The 16,383-nt window shown below is 45.8% G+C and overlaps 1 protein-coding gene across 3 annotated transcripts in view; it reads left to right on the top strand.

Annotated features, from left to right (window-relative positions):
* Window positions 1-16,383, top strand: part of srgap1a (SLIT-ROBO Rho GTPase activating protein 1a) — a 233,268-nt gene that overhangs the window by 116,388 nt on the left and 100,497 nt on the right. For all 3 annotated transcript variants that reach the window (XM_080191293.1, XM_080191294.1, XM_080191295.1), the window contains exon 3: window positions 5,609-5,771. In XM_080191293.1, the coding sequence (XP_080047419.1) occupies window positions 5,609-5,771 (163 nt within the window). The remainder of the gene's footprint in view (window positions 1-5,608; window positions 5,772-16,383) is intronic.

A 16,383-nucleotide genomic window follows, 5' to 3' on the forward strand; every position in this document is an offset into this window, starting at 1 on the left:
AGATTCAGAGTTGGCGATGAGAAAGGCAGTATAGCACACAGTGTGATTGAAAGCATCAGATTACAAAGAGATGTTGGGCACAATGGTTAGCACTGCTGCCTCACAGTAAGAAGTCTCACAACACCAGGTTAAAGTCCAACAAGTTTATTTGATAGTAAGCACCTCACAGCGCCAGGGATCCGGGTTCAGTTTCCAGCTTGGGTCACTGTCTGTGTGGACTCTGCACATTCTCCCCGTGTCTGCGTGGGTTTCCTCCGGGTGCTCCGGTTTCCTCCCACACTCCAAAAGACGTGCTGGTTTTTTTGTTTATATCCAATACAGTCCAATCAAAGTCCAATTCAAAGTCTCAGCAAGTGAGACATTCCAGATCCAAGCGGACAAGACTTCCTGTCTTGGGCTTGATCCACATGATCCAAGGTGGTTGGAGCATCTCCTCCAAGGCTTGATCTCATTTGCATCTTAGCCAAAAGGCCGAGACGCCACTGTAAAAAATTGCTTCAAATGGGGCATCAGTGGAACCTCACTGACTTCAACCAAGTGACAACAAAACTACACTTGATCTTGGCCAAAAGCCTGAAAGACATGCTGGTTAGGGTGCATTGGCCGTGCTAAATTCTCCCTCAGTGTACCCGAACAGGCACCAGAGTGTGGCGACTGGGGGAGTTTCACAGTAACTTCATTGTAAAACCTACTTCTGACACTAATAAATAAATAGAAACCCTGGTCGATGGATTTCAATGTTGGCAAATGTTTCTGTTTATTTATTAGTGCCACAAATAGGCTTACATTAACACTGCAGTAAGGCTACCGTGAAAACCCACTGTGAAAATCACCCACTTTGGAAGCCAATAAAGATAAAACGATGTTTTCTAAATGGTGGGAATCTAGAAACAGATGGAGACCGATGAGATTTGAGGGTCTGGGTATTCGCATCATTAAAATGTCACGGAGGGGGTAGCAAGGGAGAGATTAGACTGGCTTACCTGGTAGTTACCAGGGTTTCATTCCCCTCCCTTTTGGAATAAGGCTATAACACTGCCATTTCTGCATCCTCTACAGCATCCAGAGAGGATTGCTAAATTGTGATCAAACCTGTACTACCTCCAACACCTGCTTCCCTCAGTGGCCTTGGGTACAGCCCCAGCTGGACCAGCTGCCTTGTAAACTTGAAGTAATGCCAACCTAATTTAGCATCTCTTTGATCTATTTTTAATTCTATCCAATATTTTATCACAGATCAACATCAAGTTTACAGCGCAGGAAGTAGTTACTTAGTCCCAACAGGTCTATTCCAGTGTTTAAACTACACATGAACTTTTTCCCACATCCTTTCATCCAGCTCAATCTACATAAGAACATAAGAAATAGGAGCAGGAGTAGGCCATCTAGCCCTTCGAGCCTGCCCCGCCATTCAATAAGATCATGGCTGATCTGTCGCTGCTCAGTTCCACTTTCCCGCCCTCTCCCCATAACCCTTAATCCCCTCTCTTATCAAAAACCCATCAACCCGCGTCTTAAAAATATTTAGCGAGGCAGCCTCCACCACTTCAACGGGCAGAGAATTCCAGAGATTCACCACCCTTTGAGTGAAGAAGTTCCTGCTCAACTCCGTTCTAAACCGCCCCCCTTTTATCTTGAGGCTGTGCCCCCTAGTCCTACTGTCTTTTTTGAGCGGGAAGAGTCTCTCCACCTCTATCCTATCCATCCCATTCATCATCTTATACGTCTCAATGAGATCTCCCCTCATTCTTCTAAACTCTAACGAGTACAAGCCCAGTTTATTCAGCCTCTCCTCATAGCTCAACCCCCTCAACTCCAGTATCAGCCTAGTAAACCTCCTCTGCACTCCCTCCAAGGCCAAAATATCGGCTACATAACCTTCTGTTCCTGTCTCCCTCATGCATTTATTTAACTTCCTCTTAAATACGTTCCCAATAGCTAAGTGGGGCGGAGGATTGTGCGGCAGGTTGGCACAGTGGTTAGTACTGTTGCCTCACGGCGCCAGGGACCCGCGTTCAATTCCAACCCTGGGTGACTTGTCTGTGCAGAGTTTGCACATTCTCCCCGTGTCTGCGTGGGTTTCCTCCAGGTGCTCCAGTTTCCTCCCACAATCCAAAGATGTGCAAGTTAGGGTGGATTGGCCATGGCGAATTGCTCCTTAGCGTCCAAAGGTGTGTGGGTTAGATGGATTAGTCATTGTAAATGTGTGTGGTTACGGGATAAGGTGAAGGAGAAGGCCTGGGTAAGAATGTCTGTCAGAGAGTTGGTGCTGACTCGATGGGCTGAATGGCCTCCTTCTACATTGTAGAGATTCTATTTATTTATTAGTGTCACAATTAGGCTTACATTAACAGTGCAATGGAGTTACTGTGAAAAATCCCCTAGTTGCCACACTTTAGCACCTGTTTGGGTACACTGAGGGAGAATTTAGCATGGCCAATGCACTTAACCAGCACGTATTTCAGACTATGGAAAGAAACTGGAGCATCCTGGAGGAAACCTACGCAGGCACGGGGAGAGCGTGCAGGCTCCATACAAACAGTGACCCAGCTGGGAATCAAACCCAGGTCCTTGGTGCTGTGAGGCAGCATGCTACTGTGCCATCATGCCACCACCATTAGCTACCGTAATGATGAAGGCACCATATCGAGCCTTGTGTCCCTGGGCAAGGAGGACAAATTGACCAGGGATTCCTGCTCCAGATTGTTATCCGAGCTATGGATGCGTCTAAAAGTGGAAGGAAAAGTTCCAGGCCCCACCTTGAGGGGAATCCTGGTCAAATCGCTCGCCAAGAGTAAAGATGGTCATCTAGGATTGCAACGGGATCTTGGTCAATTGGGCCAGTTGGCTGACGAATAGCAGATGGAGTTTAATTTAGATAAATGCAAGGTGATGCATTTTGGAAAATTGAAACAGGGCAGGACTTATTCAGTTAATGGTGGGGTGTGGGGGAGAGTTATAGAACAAAGGGATCTAGGGATACATGTTCAAAGCTCATTGAAAGTAGAGTGACAGGTGGACAGAGTGGTATGCTTGATCAGAACATTCAGTACAGGAGGTGGGACATCTTGTTGAAGGGCATAGATCAGCTAGATAGCCTATACCCTTTCCAAAGGTAGGGAAGTCTAAAACTAAAGGGTGTAGGTTTAAGGTGAGACAGGGAGAGAAATAAAAGGGTCCAGAGGAGTAATTTTTTCACACCGAGGGTGGTGAGTGTCTGGAACAAGCTGCCAGAGGCAGTAGTAGAGGCGGGTACAATTTTATCTTTTAAAAAGCATTTTGATTATACATGGGTGCAATGGGTATAGAGGGGTATGGGCAAAACATGAGCAATTGGGCCTAGCTTAGTGGTTATAAAAAGGGGGGGCATGGACAAGTTGGGCCGAAGGGCCTGTTTCCATGCTGTAAATGTCTATGGTTCTATGATTCTAACAATGTTCGTTCAAAGACATTCATGAGAAATGACCACTGGGCTAGGTATCGGGGTGCTGACGTCTGGGGAGTTAAAAGGGTGAAACCCCAAACAATGTAAAGTTGAATCATTTCTTGCAGTTCACAGTTAATATCATCGCATATATTAAAAGAAAAGTTAGCTTTTTCCACAGCTGGGAAACAAATGCAGGATCTGTGCAAGCAGTAATAAAATTCCACACGTCATAAAATTAATCACAAATAATGTTCTTGAGTGTGTGTCAAGCTTAGGGTGTATCGGTATCCAAAGGGGTGAGATTGAGAGAAAGCAGCATGGGCAATGCACAAGTCAGCATTGTTGATTCTTTGGGAGCGTGGGAGACATTCCTCTTCTCGATCTGACTTCAGTTTTAGAGAATGGTATTTCTGGTATCTATATTTGCCACCTATGCACATTCATTTAAACAATTGACTTCATTCAAAAAAAAACTGAATGCAAGTCGTACCAAAATAAGAATTTTCTTTTCATATTCATGAATGCCAGGCCAGCATTTATTGCCCATCCCTAATTGCCCCAGAGAGGGCATTTTAAGAGTCAACCATGTTGCTGTGGCTATGGAGTCACAAGTAGGCCAGACTGGCTAAGGAAGGCAGATTTCCTCCCCTGACGGACATTAGTGAACCAGATGGGTTTTTACACCAAATCAACAATGGTTTTGTGGTCCTGATTAGACTTTTAATTCCAGATTTTTATTGAATCCTAATTTCACTATCTGCAGTGGTAGGATTTGAACCCAGACCTCTACAGCATTACCTTGGATCTTGTGTCAATTTGGATAAGTCCCATGGGAGGTTTTATGGCCACCTGAGAGCGCAGGCAGGAGGAGCCCTGCTCTTCTGACAGGTGCCACCTCTTGACAGCACACCTCCCACCACTGACATGTGGCTAACATGTGACATGTTTCTGCAAAGTGCAGAAACCCCTTATGCACTTTGTAAACCCACTTCATCGCAATGGAAATCTTCTTTACATTGACTTTAGGTTGAGCAATATCTGCGTCATTTGCCCACGCATTTGGTCACATCTTTGTATCTTTAAGAAGGGAACATTAACTAAAGCTTAAAAGATTTCCACATGCTCCTTCTCAAATTTCCTTCAATGGCTACTAATCCCCAAAGCACTATGGGGGCAATCTTACCAAAAAACTTCTGAGTGCCAAACAAGTGTGCAAACGGGAGGGAATCATGCCCATTTTTTGGGCAAGCTTCCAGACACTATCTTATGTCCCTTAGGAGAAAAATGAGGCAAAGTGTGATTCCCGCCAGTAGGGAGAGTGGATAGAGCCTCCTTATGCCGGGAACACTGGAAAGCTGGCTGCAGACTGCTAGAGGGCGCTATTACACATGCACCCCTATCTCTGGGGAGATGATTGCCATGATGAACTGGTAAGATTGTAAGATCACACCCACCCACCCCCCCCACCCCCACATGGTTTAAAATTCTTGTCCTTGTGTTTCTTTATGGCCTCCCACCCCCATCCTAATTCCCATAACCTCCTGCCCTGCTCCACTCTCATTCCAGTGAACTTTCCATTCCTCCGACCTCTTGCACCATCCCTTGCCTTTCCCCATCTGGCTCCGAGCACTCTTGACGTTTCCCTGCTCAAAGCCCTCTGCCTCCTCGCCTCTTTCTCCTCCTTTCAGGACTCAAATCCAACCCCAAGTATTTGAGCTAACTGCTGCCCACTGCTCCAAACATCCCCCTCTTTGCATTGTTTGGTTGAACAGGCCATCGTGGGATGTTTTGCTCTATTAATGTCACAGTATCAATGCAAGATGTTGTTGAATCAGAACTGCTCCCAAATGAGCCACTTTGGATTTGGCCCTGAGTCAAAAAACATTGGCCTTTCCCAAAATCTGTCTGATGTGGATGGAAGTTAAATAGTGGCAATTGATGATGCACGCTATCCCAGCGCACAATAGAATGATTTTGTTGCTGCAGGGAATGGTTTTACTGCTTTTTTGATTCCTAACAAGGGAAGTTAAATGTCTTCATTATTAAATGTCTGCTGTAACACTGCAGTACAGGATGGAGAAGTCTATCTATTCACACGCACTTACTGTAGCGTGAATACTAAACAAAACGTGGAGATATCGCTGAGTGAAATGTTTTCTGTGTTGCTTTTCTCTCAATTAGGAAGGACCAGAATCTGCTGTCCCCGGTAAATTGCTGGTATCTGCTACTGAACCAGGTCAGGCGAGAAAGCAAAGATCACGCAACTTTGAGTGACATCTACCTGAACAATGTTATCATGCGCTTCATGCAAATCAGTGAGGATTCAACTCGGCTCTTCAAAAAGGTAACACATCATTGTCCAGAGTTTACCAGTATTAAACTTCTCACGATCCACAGAATCATAGAATCCCCACAGTGCAGAAGGAAGCCATTTGGCCCCATTGCACCGGCCACAATCCCACCCAGGCCCTATTCCTGTAACCCCATAGATTTACCCTAGCCAGCTCCCCGACATCAAGGGGCAATTGAGCATTGTCAGTGCACCTGACCTGCACATCTTTCAACTGTGGGAGGAAACCCACGCAGACACAGGGAGAATGTGCAGACTCCGCACAGACAGTGACCCAAACTGGGAATCGAACCCGGGTCCCTGGCACTGTAAGACAGCAGTGCTAACCACTGTGCTAACAATTGTCAAACAGATTGTGTATGAGTCAGAGTGGGAATGAGGAAGTCGGGCGTAGAAGTTGAGAGGCGGGAGATTTAAAATTGAGATGAGGAGACAGTACGTAGTGACAGGCAGCATGGATTTGTACGGGGAAGGACATTTCTCGCCTCACATGACCGTCCCTAATTTCTATGTTCCTATCATTTTTTTAAAAATTGGGCATATTGTTTTGTTTCGAATGCGTTGTCTGAAAGGGCAGTGGAAGCGGATTCGATACTTTTGAAAGGGAATTGATTTGATTTATTCTTGTCACATGTATTAGTAAACAGTGAAAAGTATTGTTTCTTGCGTGCTATACAGACAAAGCATACCATTCATAGACAAGGAAAGGAGAGAGTGTAGAATGTACAGTTACAATCATAGCTAGGGTGTAGAGAAAGATCAACTTCAGATGAGGTAGGTCCATTCAAAAGTCTGTCCCACAAATTCACCAGCCTCTGTGAGAAGTAGTTCCTCCTCATTTCAGTTTTAAACCCAGTGACTCTCAACCTATACCTGTGACCTCCTGTTCTAGATTGTCCCACAAGGGGAAACATTTAGGTTATGTTTACTTTATCAATTCTTTTTAGTATTTCATGTACCTTGATAAGATCCCCTCTCATGCTCCTAAACTCGGGTTAGCATTGCTGCCTCACAGTGCCAGGGACCCGGGTTCGACCCCAGGCTTGGGTCACTGTCTATGTGGAGTTTGCACGTTCTCCCCGTGTCTGCGTGGGTTTCCTCCGGGTGCTGTGGTTTTCTTCCACATTCCAAAGATGTGCAGGTTAGATGGATAGGCCATGCTAAATTTCATGTCAAGTGGACTAGCTAGGGTAGATGCATGGGCTTGAGATGGGGCCTGTGTGGGATTGCTGACTCAGTGGTCTGAATGGCCACCTTCTGCACTGTAGGATTTTATGACTGTGGATGATTCATGAGTACAAGCCCAAACTGTTTAATCGCTCCTCATTCATCAACCCTTTCATCCTTGGAAGCCAGGGAATGAAAACTGATTGGGCAGCATGCTAATCCACGCCCCATCACCCAGATACCAGTATTCATGATCCTGTTCATAGCGTGAGATGTACGGAACAGTTTCATCAAAGAAGCATTTTTCTTTCCTTTTGCTCTTACAAGACCAGCCCTCGTAGCTGCCCCAGTTACCTGTCAAAGGTAAAACAGGAAAAATGTGCAGTAGTTCATGTGAGCTGCAAAGTCTGAACCTCATAAAATCATAGAAACCCTACAGTGGAGAAAGAAGCCATTTTGCCCATCGAGTCTGCACTGACAACAATCCCAGCTAGGCCTTATCCCTGCTACCCCACTAATCCCCCTAACTTAGACATCCCAGGACATCAAGAATCAATTTAGCATGGCCAATCAGCCTAACCCACACATCTTTGGATTGTGGGAGGAAACCGGAGCACCCGGAGGAAACCCACACAGACACGGGGAGAACATGCAAATTCCACACAGACAGTGACCTGAGCCGGGAATCGAACTCTGGTCCCTGGAACTGTGAAGCAGCAGTGCTAGCCACTGTGCCGTCCCTGATTTCCCCACCTGCCACTGGAGAGGCGCATTCTCTTGTTAAATGCTTCAAGCAAAAGCGGAGATGTCTAGTTATTCTGGTGACTGTCATGATGCTGGGGCTAATTTTTGGGTTGTTATCTCATAAAAATGATCAGATGGAAACTTTCCATGAAGGAGATCATCCTTGTTTGGAAGGAAATTCATTTCTGTCAGTGATGTATTTTCGTAGATGGAATGAGACTCTGTGAGGCTCGGTCTACTTCATTAGTTACTGCAGGGAGCCAGGAAATTAAATAGCAGGGCCCATGGTGTGAAACCTAATAATAGTCAGTGATGACAGTGAATGATGGAATTAAAGTTGCTACATTCTCACTCGTGAAGCGCAATTAATGTGCTTGAGTGACATTTAATGTTCTGGATGTTTTGTTACTGGTAACTGTGGTATACGAGTGCGGTTATCCCTCTGCCAGCGAACCAGCCGCTTTTTTAAGGATTGCTACACCATTGCCAATGTGATCTGGCTGCAGATAACACACGTTCTTGCCTTGTTGCAATCTCAGTTAAAGCTGCTCTGGAGGACCCGGGTTTGAATCCTGCCACGGCAGAAGGTGGAATTTGAATTCAGTGAAAAATATACCTGGAATTAAGCATCTACGGATGACCGTGGAACCATTGTCGATTGTGGGGAAAACCCATCTCATTTACGAATGTCCTTTAGGGAAGGAAATCTGCCGTCCTAACCTGGTCTGGCCTACACAGGACTCCAGAATTAGAGTAATGTGGGTTGGCTCTCAATTGCCCTCTGAACAAGGACAGTTAGGGATGGACAATAAGTGCTGGCCAGCCAGCAGCACACAGATCCCATGAACGAATAGCAACAAAAAGCAAATAGATCCCAGAATGAAACCTTTTGATTTGTTTTGATTTGATTTATTATTGTCACATGTATTAGTGCACAGTGAAAATTATTGTCTCTTGCACGCTATACAAAGCATGCTGTTCATAGAATACAAAGGGGAGAAGAAAAGGGGATAGTGCAGAATGTAGTATCATAGTCATAGCGAGCGTGTAGAGGAAGATCAACTTAATATAAGGTTCAAAAGTCTGATGGCAGCAGGGAAGAAGCTGTCTTGAGTTGGCTGATACGTGATCTCAGACTTTGGTATCTTTTTCCTCTTGGAAAACCTGGCTCAATAAATCCTCACTTTCTTCATGAGAAACTATGGAGGAAAATGATTGAACAAATTCACAGGAATCTGCTGATGAACTTTTAACACGCAGAATAAAATATTCATTAAGGCAAGAAAAACAAACTGTGTTGTACCAGGTTAAAAAAAGAAACATTCCGAAAGACTTTAATACAAATACAAGAAAGTGATTCAATGTCCAAACCAATCCTCTACTTGAGCAACATCTCTACGGACGCACAAAACCTGTGAAAGGTCACAACTAGCTTGACACAAAGGCTTCTCACTTGAGACTGGCACACTTGTAAATGGTTTTCTTGCAGTGAATTTCTGAACATTCATCTCTTTACCGACAGGGGTTGTAAAACCTCATTAAAAATGTGTAAATACAACAAACCCAGAAGACCTTGACCTTTCAGTCACCAATGCATCCAGACACCCAGGTACTACAGTCCATATACAAAGCCTAAATGAAATTGATACCATTTTTACCTCCCTTAACATGCAAATATGCATATATATTCAACTTAAAGTTATACATGGTTCACAACAGCATGAAGACCCATTGGCATTTAATCATAGAATCATACAGCGCAGACGGAGGCCATTCAGCCCATCGAGACTGCACCGACCACAATCCCACCCAGGCCCTATTCCCTTAACCCCATGCATTAACCCTAGCTAATCCCCCTGACACTAAGGGGCAATTTAGCATAGCCAATCCACCTAACCTGCACATCTTTGAATTGTGGGAGGAAACCAGAGCACCCGGGGAGACACGAGGAGAATGTGCAGACTCTGCACAGACAGTCACCCAAGCCGGGAATCGAACCCAGGCCCCTGGTGCTGTGAGGCAGCAGTGCTAATCACTGTGTTTAATGCTTGTACCTTTGTGTTTCTCTGCAGCAGGGAATCTCATAAAAATCAGGTTGAATAAAGTACGTTCACTCTTATGATTTTTTTTATATATCATTCTTGAATGGTCTCGCTGAATAAGCCCATCAAAGTAATTTTCTGGTTGCTATTGATTTACTGATTTCTTTCCTCTATCTCCCTCTCCTATGTCCAAACACCTGCTATGTGTCAATTGCTAGGCCAAAGCTGGTAATATAGAAGCAAGGAGGAGGCCATTTGGCCCTTCAAACTTGCTCCACCATTCATTATGATCATGACTGATCATCAAATTAATATCCCCCCTATCCCATTAGCCCCAAGAGCTATATCTGATTCCTTCTTGAAATCACACATTTTAGCCTCTATTATTTTCTGTGATAGTGAATTCCACACATTCACCGCTCCCTGGGTGAAGAAATTTCTCCTCCCCTCAGGCCTAATGATAATACATATCTGGTGACATGAAGGTCGAGGGCATCTATTATCACACCTTGGAGAAGCTCGCTGACACCTCCTGTGGGCTTGTGTGCAGCACCACGGTGGGCCAGTGGCCTGGTAGCAGGCACCAACGTCACAACAACCCCTAGGCCCACTTGGGAGCATCATGGGTGGCACTTGAAGCAGAGCCTGCCTCGCAAGACTTGGCATCTACAGCCATCAGAAAAGGTGCATCATGTGAAGGCACTCCCCGCTGAAATCGATAAAAGCAAAATACTGCGGATGCTGGAATCTGAAACCAAAACAGAAAGTGCTGGAAAATCTCAGCAGGTCATAGAATCCCTACACCGCAGAAGGAGGCCATTTGGCCCATTGAGCCTACACTGGCAACAATCCCACCCAGGCCTTATCCTCACAAATGACCCTGCTAATCCCCCTGATGCTAAGGGTCAATTTAGCGTGGCCAATCAACCTAGCTCTCACTGTGGGAGGAAACTGGAGCACCCGGAGGAAACCCACGCAGACATGAGGAGAATGTGCAAACTCCACACAGCTGGTGACCCGAGGCTGGAGTCAAACCTGGGTCCCCGGCACTGTGAGGCAGCAGTGCCAACCCCTGTGCCACCGTGCCGTCCTCTCCCAGCATCTGTGGAGAGAGAATGGAACCAATGTTTCGCCTCTCTTCTGAACATTAACTTTTTTTCTGTTATTGAAATTCTCCATTCTCACGGGTAAATAGCTAACTGTAAAGTAAATTAATAGGCATGCGGTATTCGTGCCCCGGGTAACAAACAAGTTTAGTTATTAATAAAAGCAAAATACCGCGGATGCTGGAATCTGAAACAGAAAATGCTGGAAAATCTCAGCAGGTCTGACAGCATCTGTGGAGAGAGAATAGAGCCAACGTTTCGAGTCTGGATGATACTTTGTCGGGTGAAGTGATGAAGGGTCATCCAGACTCGGAACGTTGACTCTATTCTCTCTCTACAGATGCTGTCAGACCTGCTGACATTTCCCCCTCGGTCATAGATTGTTTTCTGTGCCTCTGTCATCTTTCATTAACGCTGATAACGATTTTTGGTCAAACCATCTGCACAGAGAGCTGTGAACATTATACCAGCGATTCCTCGGAGATGCATTTTCTGATGCTTGTTTGCTTCATCCTTCCAGTTAAGGAGAATGAGACTCGTGCCAGACACTCTCACTGATTCTCAGGGTAGCTTGAATCATTGTGAAATCACTTGGCTGGCGTATTCGATGCTCGCTGCAACAGGGCACATGGATATTTTCATGGAAATATAAACAAATCTCCTTGGATACTGGGAATCGGAAATAAGAACCACAAAACGCTGGAGCAAAATCAAATCTGGCAGCATCTGTGGAGAAAGAACCATAGAATTTCTACAGTGCAGAAGGAGGCTATTCAGTCCCACCCAGGCCCTATTCCCATGTAGCCCAGTCCATCACGCAAACCAGGCACCACAGAAGGCATTCTTTCTGGTTGTATCACAGCTTGGTATGGGCTCCTGCTCTGCCCAAGACTGTAAAGAACTACAAAAGGGTCGTGAATGTAGCCCAATCCATTACGTAAACCAGCCTCCCATCCATTGACTCTGTCTACACTTCCCTCTGCCTCGACAAAGCAGCCAGCATTATTAAGGACCCCACGCACCCCGGACATTCTCTCTTCCATCTTCTTCCGTTGAGAAAATGATAACAAAAATCTGAAGTAATGTATCAACCGACTCAAGAACAGCTTTTTCCCTTCTGCCGTCAGAATTTTGAATGGACTTACCTCGCATTAAGTTGATCTTTCTCTACACCCTTGCTATGATTGTAACACTACATTCTGCACTCTTTCCTCTCCTTCTCTATGATCGGTATGCTCTGTCTGTATAATGTGCAAGAAACTTTTCACTGCATGCTAATACATGTGACAATAATAAATCAAATCAAACCTCACATATTTACCCTGCTAATCCCTATGACACCAGGGTCAATTTAGCATGGCCTTTGCACCTAACCCACGGATCTTTGGACTGTGGGAGGAAACCCACACAGAGATGGGGAGAATGTGCAAACTCCATACAGTGACCCGAGGCTGGAATTGAACACACGTCCCTGGCACTGTGAGGCAGCAGTGCAAACCACTACGCCACCGTGCCAAACCAGAGAGAATCAGAGTTAATGTTTCGAGTCCAGTATGAGTCTTTGAACTGAATAAAGGAAGTGATGGACTTAAAGCTTTAACTCTGTTTCTCTCTCCACAGATGCTGCCAGGCCTGTTGATTATTTTAAGCGTTTTCCACCTTTTATTTGCTTGAAAAGCTGCAAACAAATGATTGATTTTTAGCTGACTGGGAAATTGCACAAACCTGCGATGTATCTTTACTAAAACAACAGCGTAATCGCAAAGTCAAATATGACCATCTGATAAAGCACCAGATTGTGGGCCAATGGAATTTTGAACATTCAACATAATGTGAACAGAGCTAAAGTAAAGTTTATTTATTAGTCACAAGGCTTACATTAACACTGCAATGAAGTTGCTGTGAAAATCCCCTAGTCGCCACGCTCTGGCGCCTGTTCGGGTACACTGAGGGAGAATTTACCATGGCCAATGCACCTCACCAGCACATATTTGGACTGTGGGAAGAAACCGGAGCATCCGGTGGAAACCCACACAGGCACACGGGGTGAACGTGTGGACTCCACGCAGATAATGACCCAAGCTGGGAATCGAACCCGGGTCCCTGGCAGCAGTGTTAACCACCGTGACCTCCATAATCCCTCAAAAACTCGCCTCACATTTGGATATAGAGTTGGAATGCTGTCAACTCCAGGGCAACACCACCAGTCCCCACCTCCTCCCACACTAATCCTCTACCATTTGAATATTTGTTGGGATTTACAGCTTTTAACAGCCTGCGTTTATATCATGTTTTTATCATTGTACAAAACTTCTAAACTGTTTCCCAGGAGGAGAATGTGACACTGGGCCAGATAAGGAGACAGTGGGACCCGTGACTAAAAACTCAGTCAACAGTGTAGGCTTTGAGGCCTGTTTTAAAGGAGGTGCAGAGGTTTAAGGAGCGAATTCAGAGCTCAGGGCTAGATAATTCGATTTGATTTATTATTGTTTCTTGCACGCTATACAGACAAAGCATACCGTTCATAGAGAAGGAAATAAAAGAGTGCGGAATGTAGTGTTACAGTTATAGCTAGGGTGTAGGAAAAGATCAATTTAATGTGAGATAGGTCCATTCAAAAGTCTGTTGGCAGCAGGGAAAAAATTGTTCTTGAGTCAGTTGGTACGTGACCTCACACTTTTGTATCTTTTTCCCAATGGAAGACGATGGAAGAGAGAATGTCCAGGCTGCGTGGGGTCCTTAATTACGCTGGCTGCTTTGCCGAGGCAGCAGGAAGTGTAGACAGTGTCAATGGATGGGAGGCTGGTTTGCGTGATGGACTGGGCTACATTTATGAGCTTTTGTAGTTCCTTAAAGTCTTGAGCAGATCAGGAGCCCATACCAAGCTGTGATACAACCAGAAAGAATGCTTTCTATGGTGTATCGGTAAAAGTTGGTGAGAGTCACCATTGATGAGGTTACTAATGGATATTTCTAAGGTTGGGAAGAGGTCACAAAGAGTGGGAGGGGGTTACACTTCTGGAGCGATTTGGAAAGCAGAATGAGAATTTTAAAATTGAGGAGGCGCCGAACTGGGGGGGTCGGTGAGCACACCATCGATGGGGGGGAAAATGGCCGGGGAGGGGGGCAGCCGAGCTCCGGATGGCAGATGTGCAAGATGGGATTGCACTGGAGACATTCCAAACTGACCTTGAGAATTGGGTCGATCTATCTAATCCTAGCCAGTCCGAATCTCTTGACAATGCAATTCTTGGAGCATGTAATTAGATTATGATTGAAAATGAGCGGACCAAAAATATCAACCGTTCCATTACCTCCTCGTCAATGACTTTTCGTTCCAATCTTCGCTGAAGCCGGTTATTTTCCTACGAGGTATTGATTTTTATATATTTCTTTTGAAATATGGTGTGAATTGCATTCAAGTATCTTCATCACCCATTTAATAGTTTGCAAATTGTAATCTATCCATTTTGCGATATTGGTTTGAAGTTGTTCCAAAGACAGACTGCTTTAAATAGCCAAGACCTTTACGTTCCACTGCCCTTCTGAGCAGAAATAGCTGCCATCAAGACTGTAGTTATATGCTGGAATTCTACCACTCACCCACCACAGAATCGGAGCGGGCAAGGGACAGACAACAGAAATGCCCATTGACATCAGGCGGAAACTTCCAGTCTTGCTTGAGTGAGGCCCAGACTCCTGCCCATGTTGTCGGAGGCCCGTGCCTGCGTGACGGACTTAGCGCAAGGAAATTTGGCATGTCCGCTCTGACTCGACCCAATTTCTAATGATGCACCATAGAAACATTCTTTCCGGATGTATCACAGCTTGGTATGGCTCCTGCTGCATCCAAGACTGCAAAAAACTACAAAGGGCCATAAGTGTAATCCAGTCCATCATGCAAACCAGCCTCCCATCCATTGACTCCGTCTACACTTCCCACTGCCTCGGAAAAGCAGCCAGCGGCACGGTAGCATGGGGCGGCACGGTAGCACAGTGGTTAGCGCTGCTGCTTCACAGCTCCAGGGATCTGGGTTCGATCCCAGGCTCGGGTCACTGTCTGTGTGGAGTTTGCACATTCTCCTCGTGTCTGTGTGGGTTTCCTCCAGGTGCTCCGGTTTCCTCCCACAGTCCAAAGATGTGCAGGTTAGGTTGATTGGCCATGCTAAAAAAGAAGTTCCTTAGAGTCCTGAGATGCATAGGTTAGAGGGATTAGTGGCTAAATATGTAGGGATATGGGGTAGGGCCTGGGTGCGATTGTGGTCAGTGCAGGCTCGATGGGCCAAATGGTCTCTTTCTGCATTGTAGGGTTTCTGTGATTCTATAATTAAGGACCCCACGCACCCCAGACATTCTGCCTTCCACCTTCCTCCGTTAGGAAAAAGATACACAAGTTTTTTTACACAGAGGGTGGTGGGTGCCTGGAACTTGCTGCTGGGGGAGGTCATGGAAGCAGATACAATAGTGACTTTTAAGGGGCATCTTGGCAAATACATGAATAGGATGGGAATAGAGTCCCTGGAAGGGTAGGGGATTTTAGTTCAGTTGGGCAGCTTGGTCAGTGCAGGCTTGGAGGGCCGAAGGGCCTGTTCCTGTGCTGTAATTTTCTTTGTTCTTTGTTCTGTTTGTATCAAAAGTCTGAGGTCACATACCAACCGACTTGAGAACAGCTTCTTCCCTGCTGCCATCAGACTTTAAATGGACCGACCATATATTAAATTGATCTTTCTCTACTCCCTAGCTATGACTGTAACTACATTCGACACTCTCCTTCTCTATGTACGATATGCTGTGGACTTGTACACTTAGATCCTTCTGTATGTCAATGCTTCTCAGGGTTCTGCCATTTATTGTATACATTTGTATAAATGGCCATGATAACCTCACAGCAGCTGAGATGGATGGGTTGTTTGTCAATGTGCTCACTCTGGCCCTCTACCCGGAGCTATGCCAGGGAGTCCATTCACACGGGGAGGGGAGGCAGCGAGCAAAGAAAATGTCTCAAAGGCTACCTCATAGCCTCCCATGAGGGTCGGGCCACCCAACGCCAATAAAGATGCCCAGTTGTGATTGAAGTGGTGATCCATCATCAAAAATGGGGTCAAGACCTTCAAACAAACAGCGAGATCGACCGCCGAGCGGGGACGTTGAGAGAGAGAGAAAGAGATGGAAAGAGAGGGCAGCTGCCAACCGTCTACCATCACCTCTATAACTGAACGTCCTCACTGCGAGAGTGCCTGAGTGAGGCTAAGATAAACCAGCTCAGCTTCTCAACCCAGCCATCTGGAAGGAAGAATCATCCTCACTCAACACAATGGATTGCCGATAGCCGCAAGAGTGTTATTAATGTTATGTCCCCCTGTCGAGTGGCTTTGGGTCACTCTTGCCGTCCCTTTCAGGTGAAGGGTACTCTGCCAACGTGCATTCCTGAGATGTTGAAAAAGACCGGGTGCAGCTTAAAGACTGTAGACCCCCTTCTTCCAGCCCACGCGGCCCCCCCTCCCCCCGAGCGAGGCCTCCCCGCTGGGAATCAGAGACTTAAGGCAT

This window comes from Carcharhinus amblyrhynchos, chromosome 6 (genome assembly GCF_965287045.1).
Source record: "Carcharhinus amblyrhynchos chromosome 6, sCarAmb.v2.hapA, whole genome shotgun sequence".
NCBI lineage: Eukaryota > Metazoa > Chordata > Chondrichthyes > Carcharhiniformes > Carcharhinidae > Carcharhinus > Carcharhinus amblyrhynchos.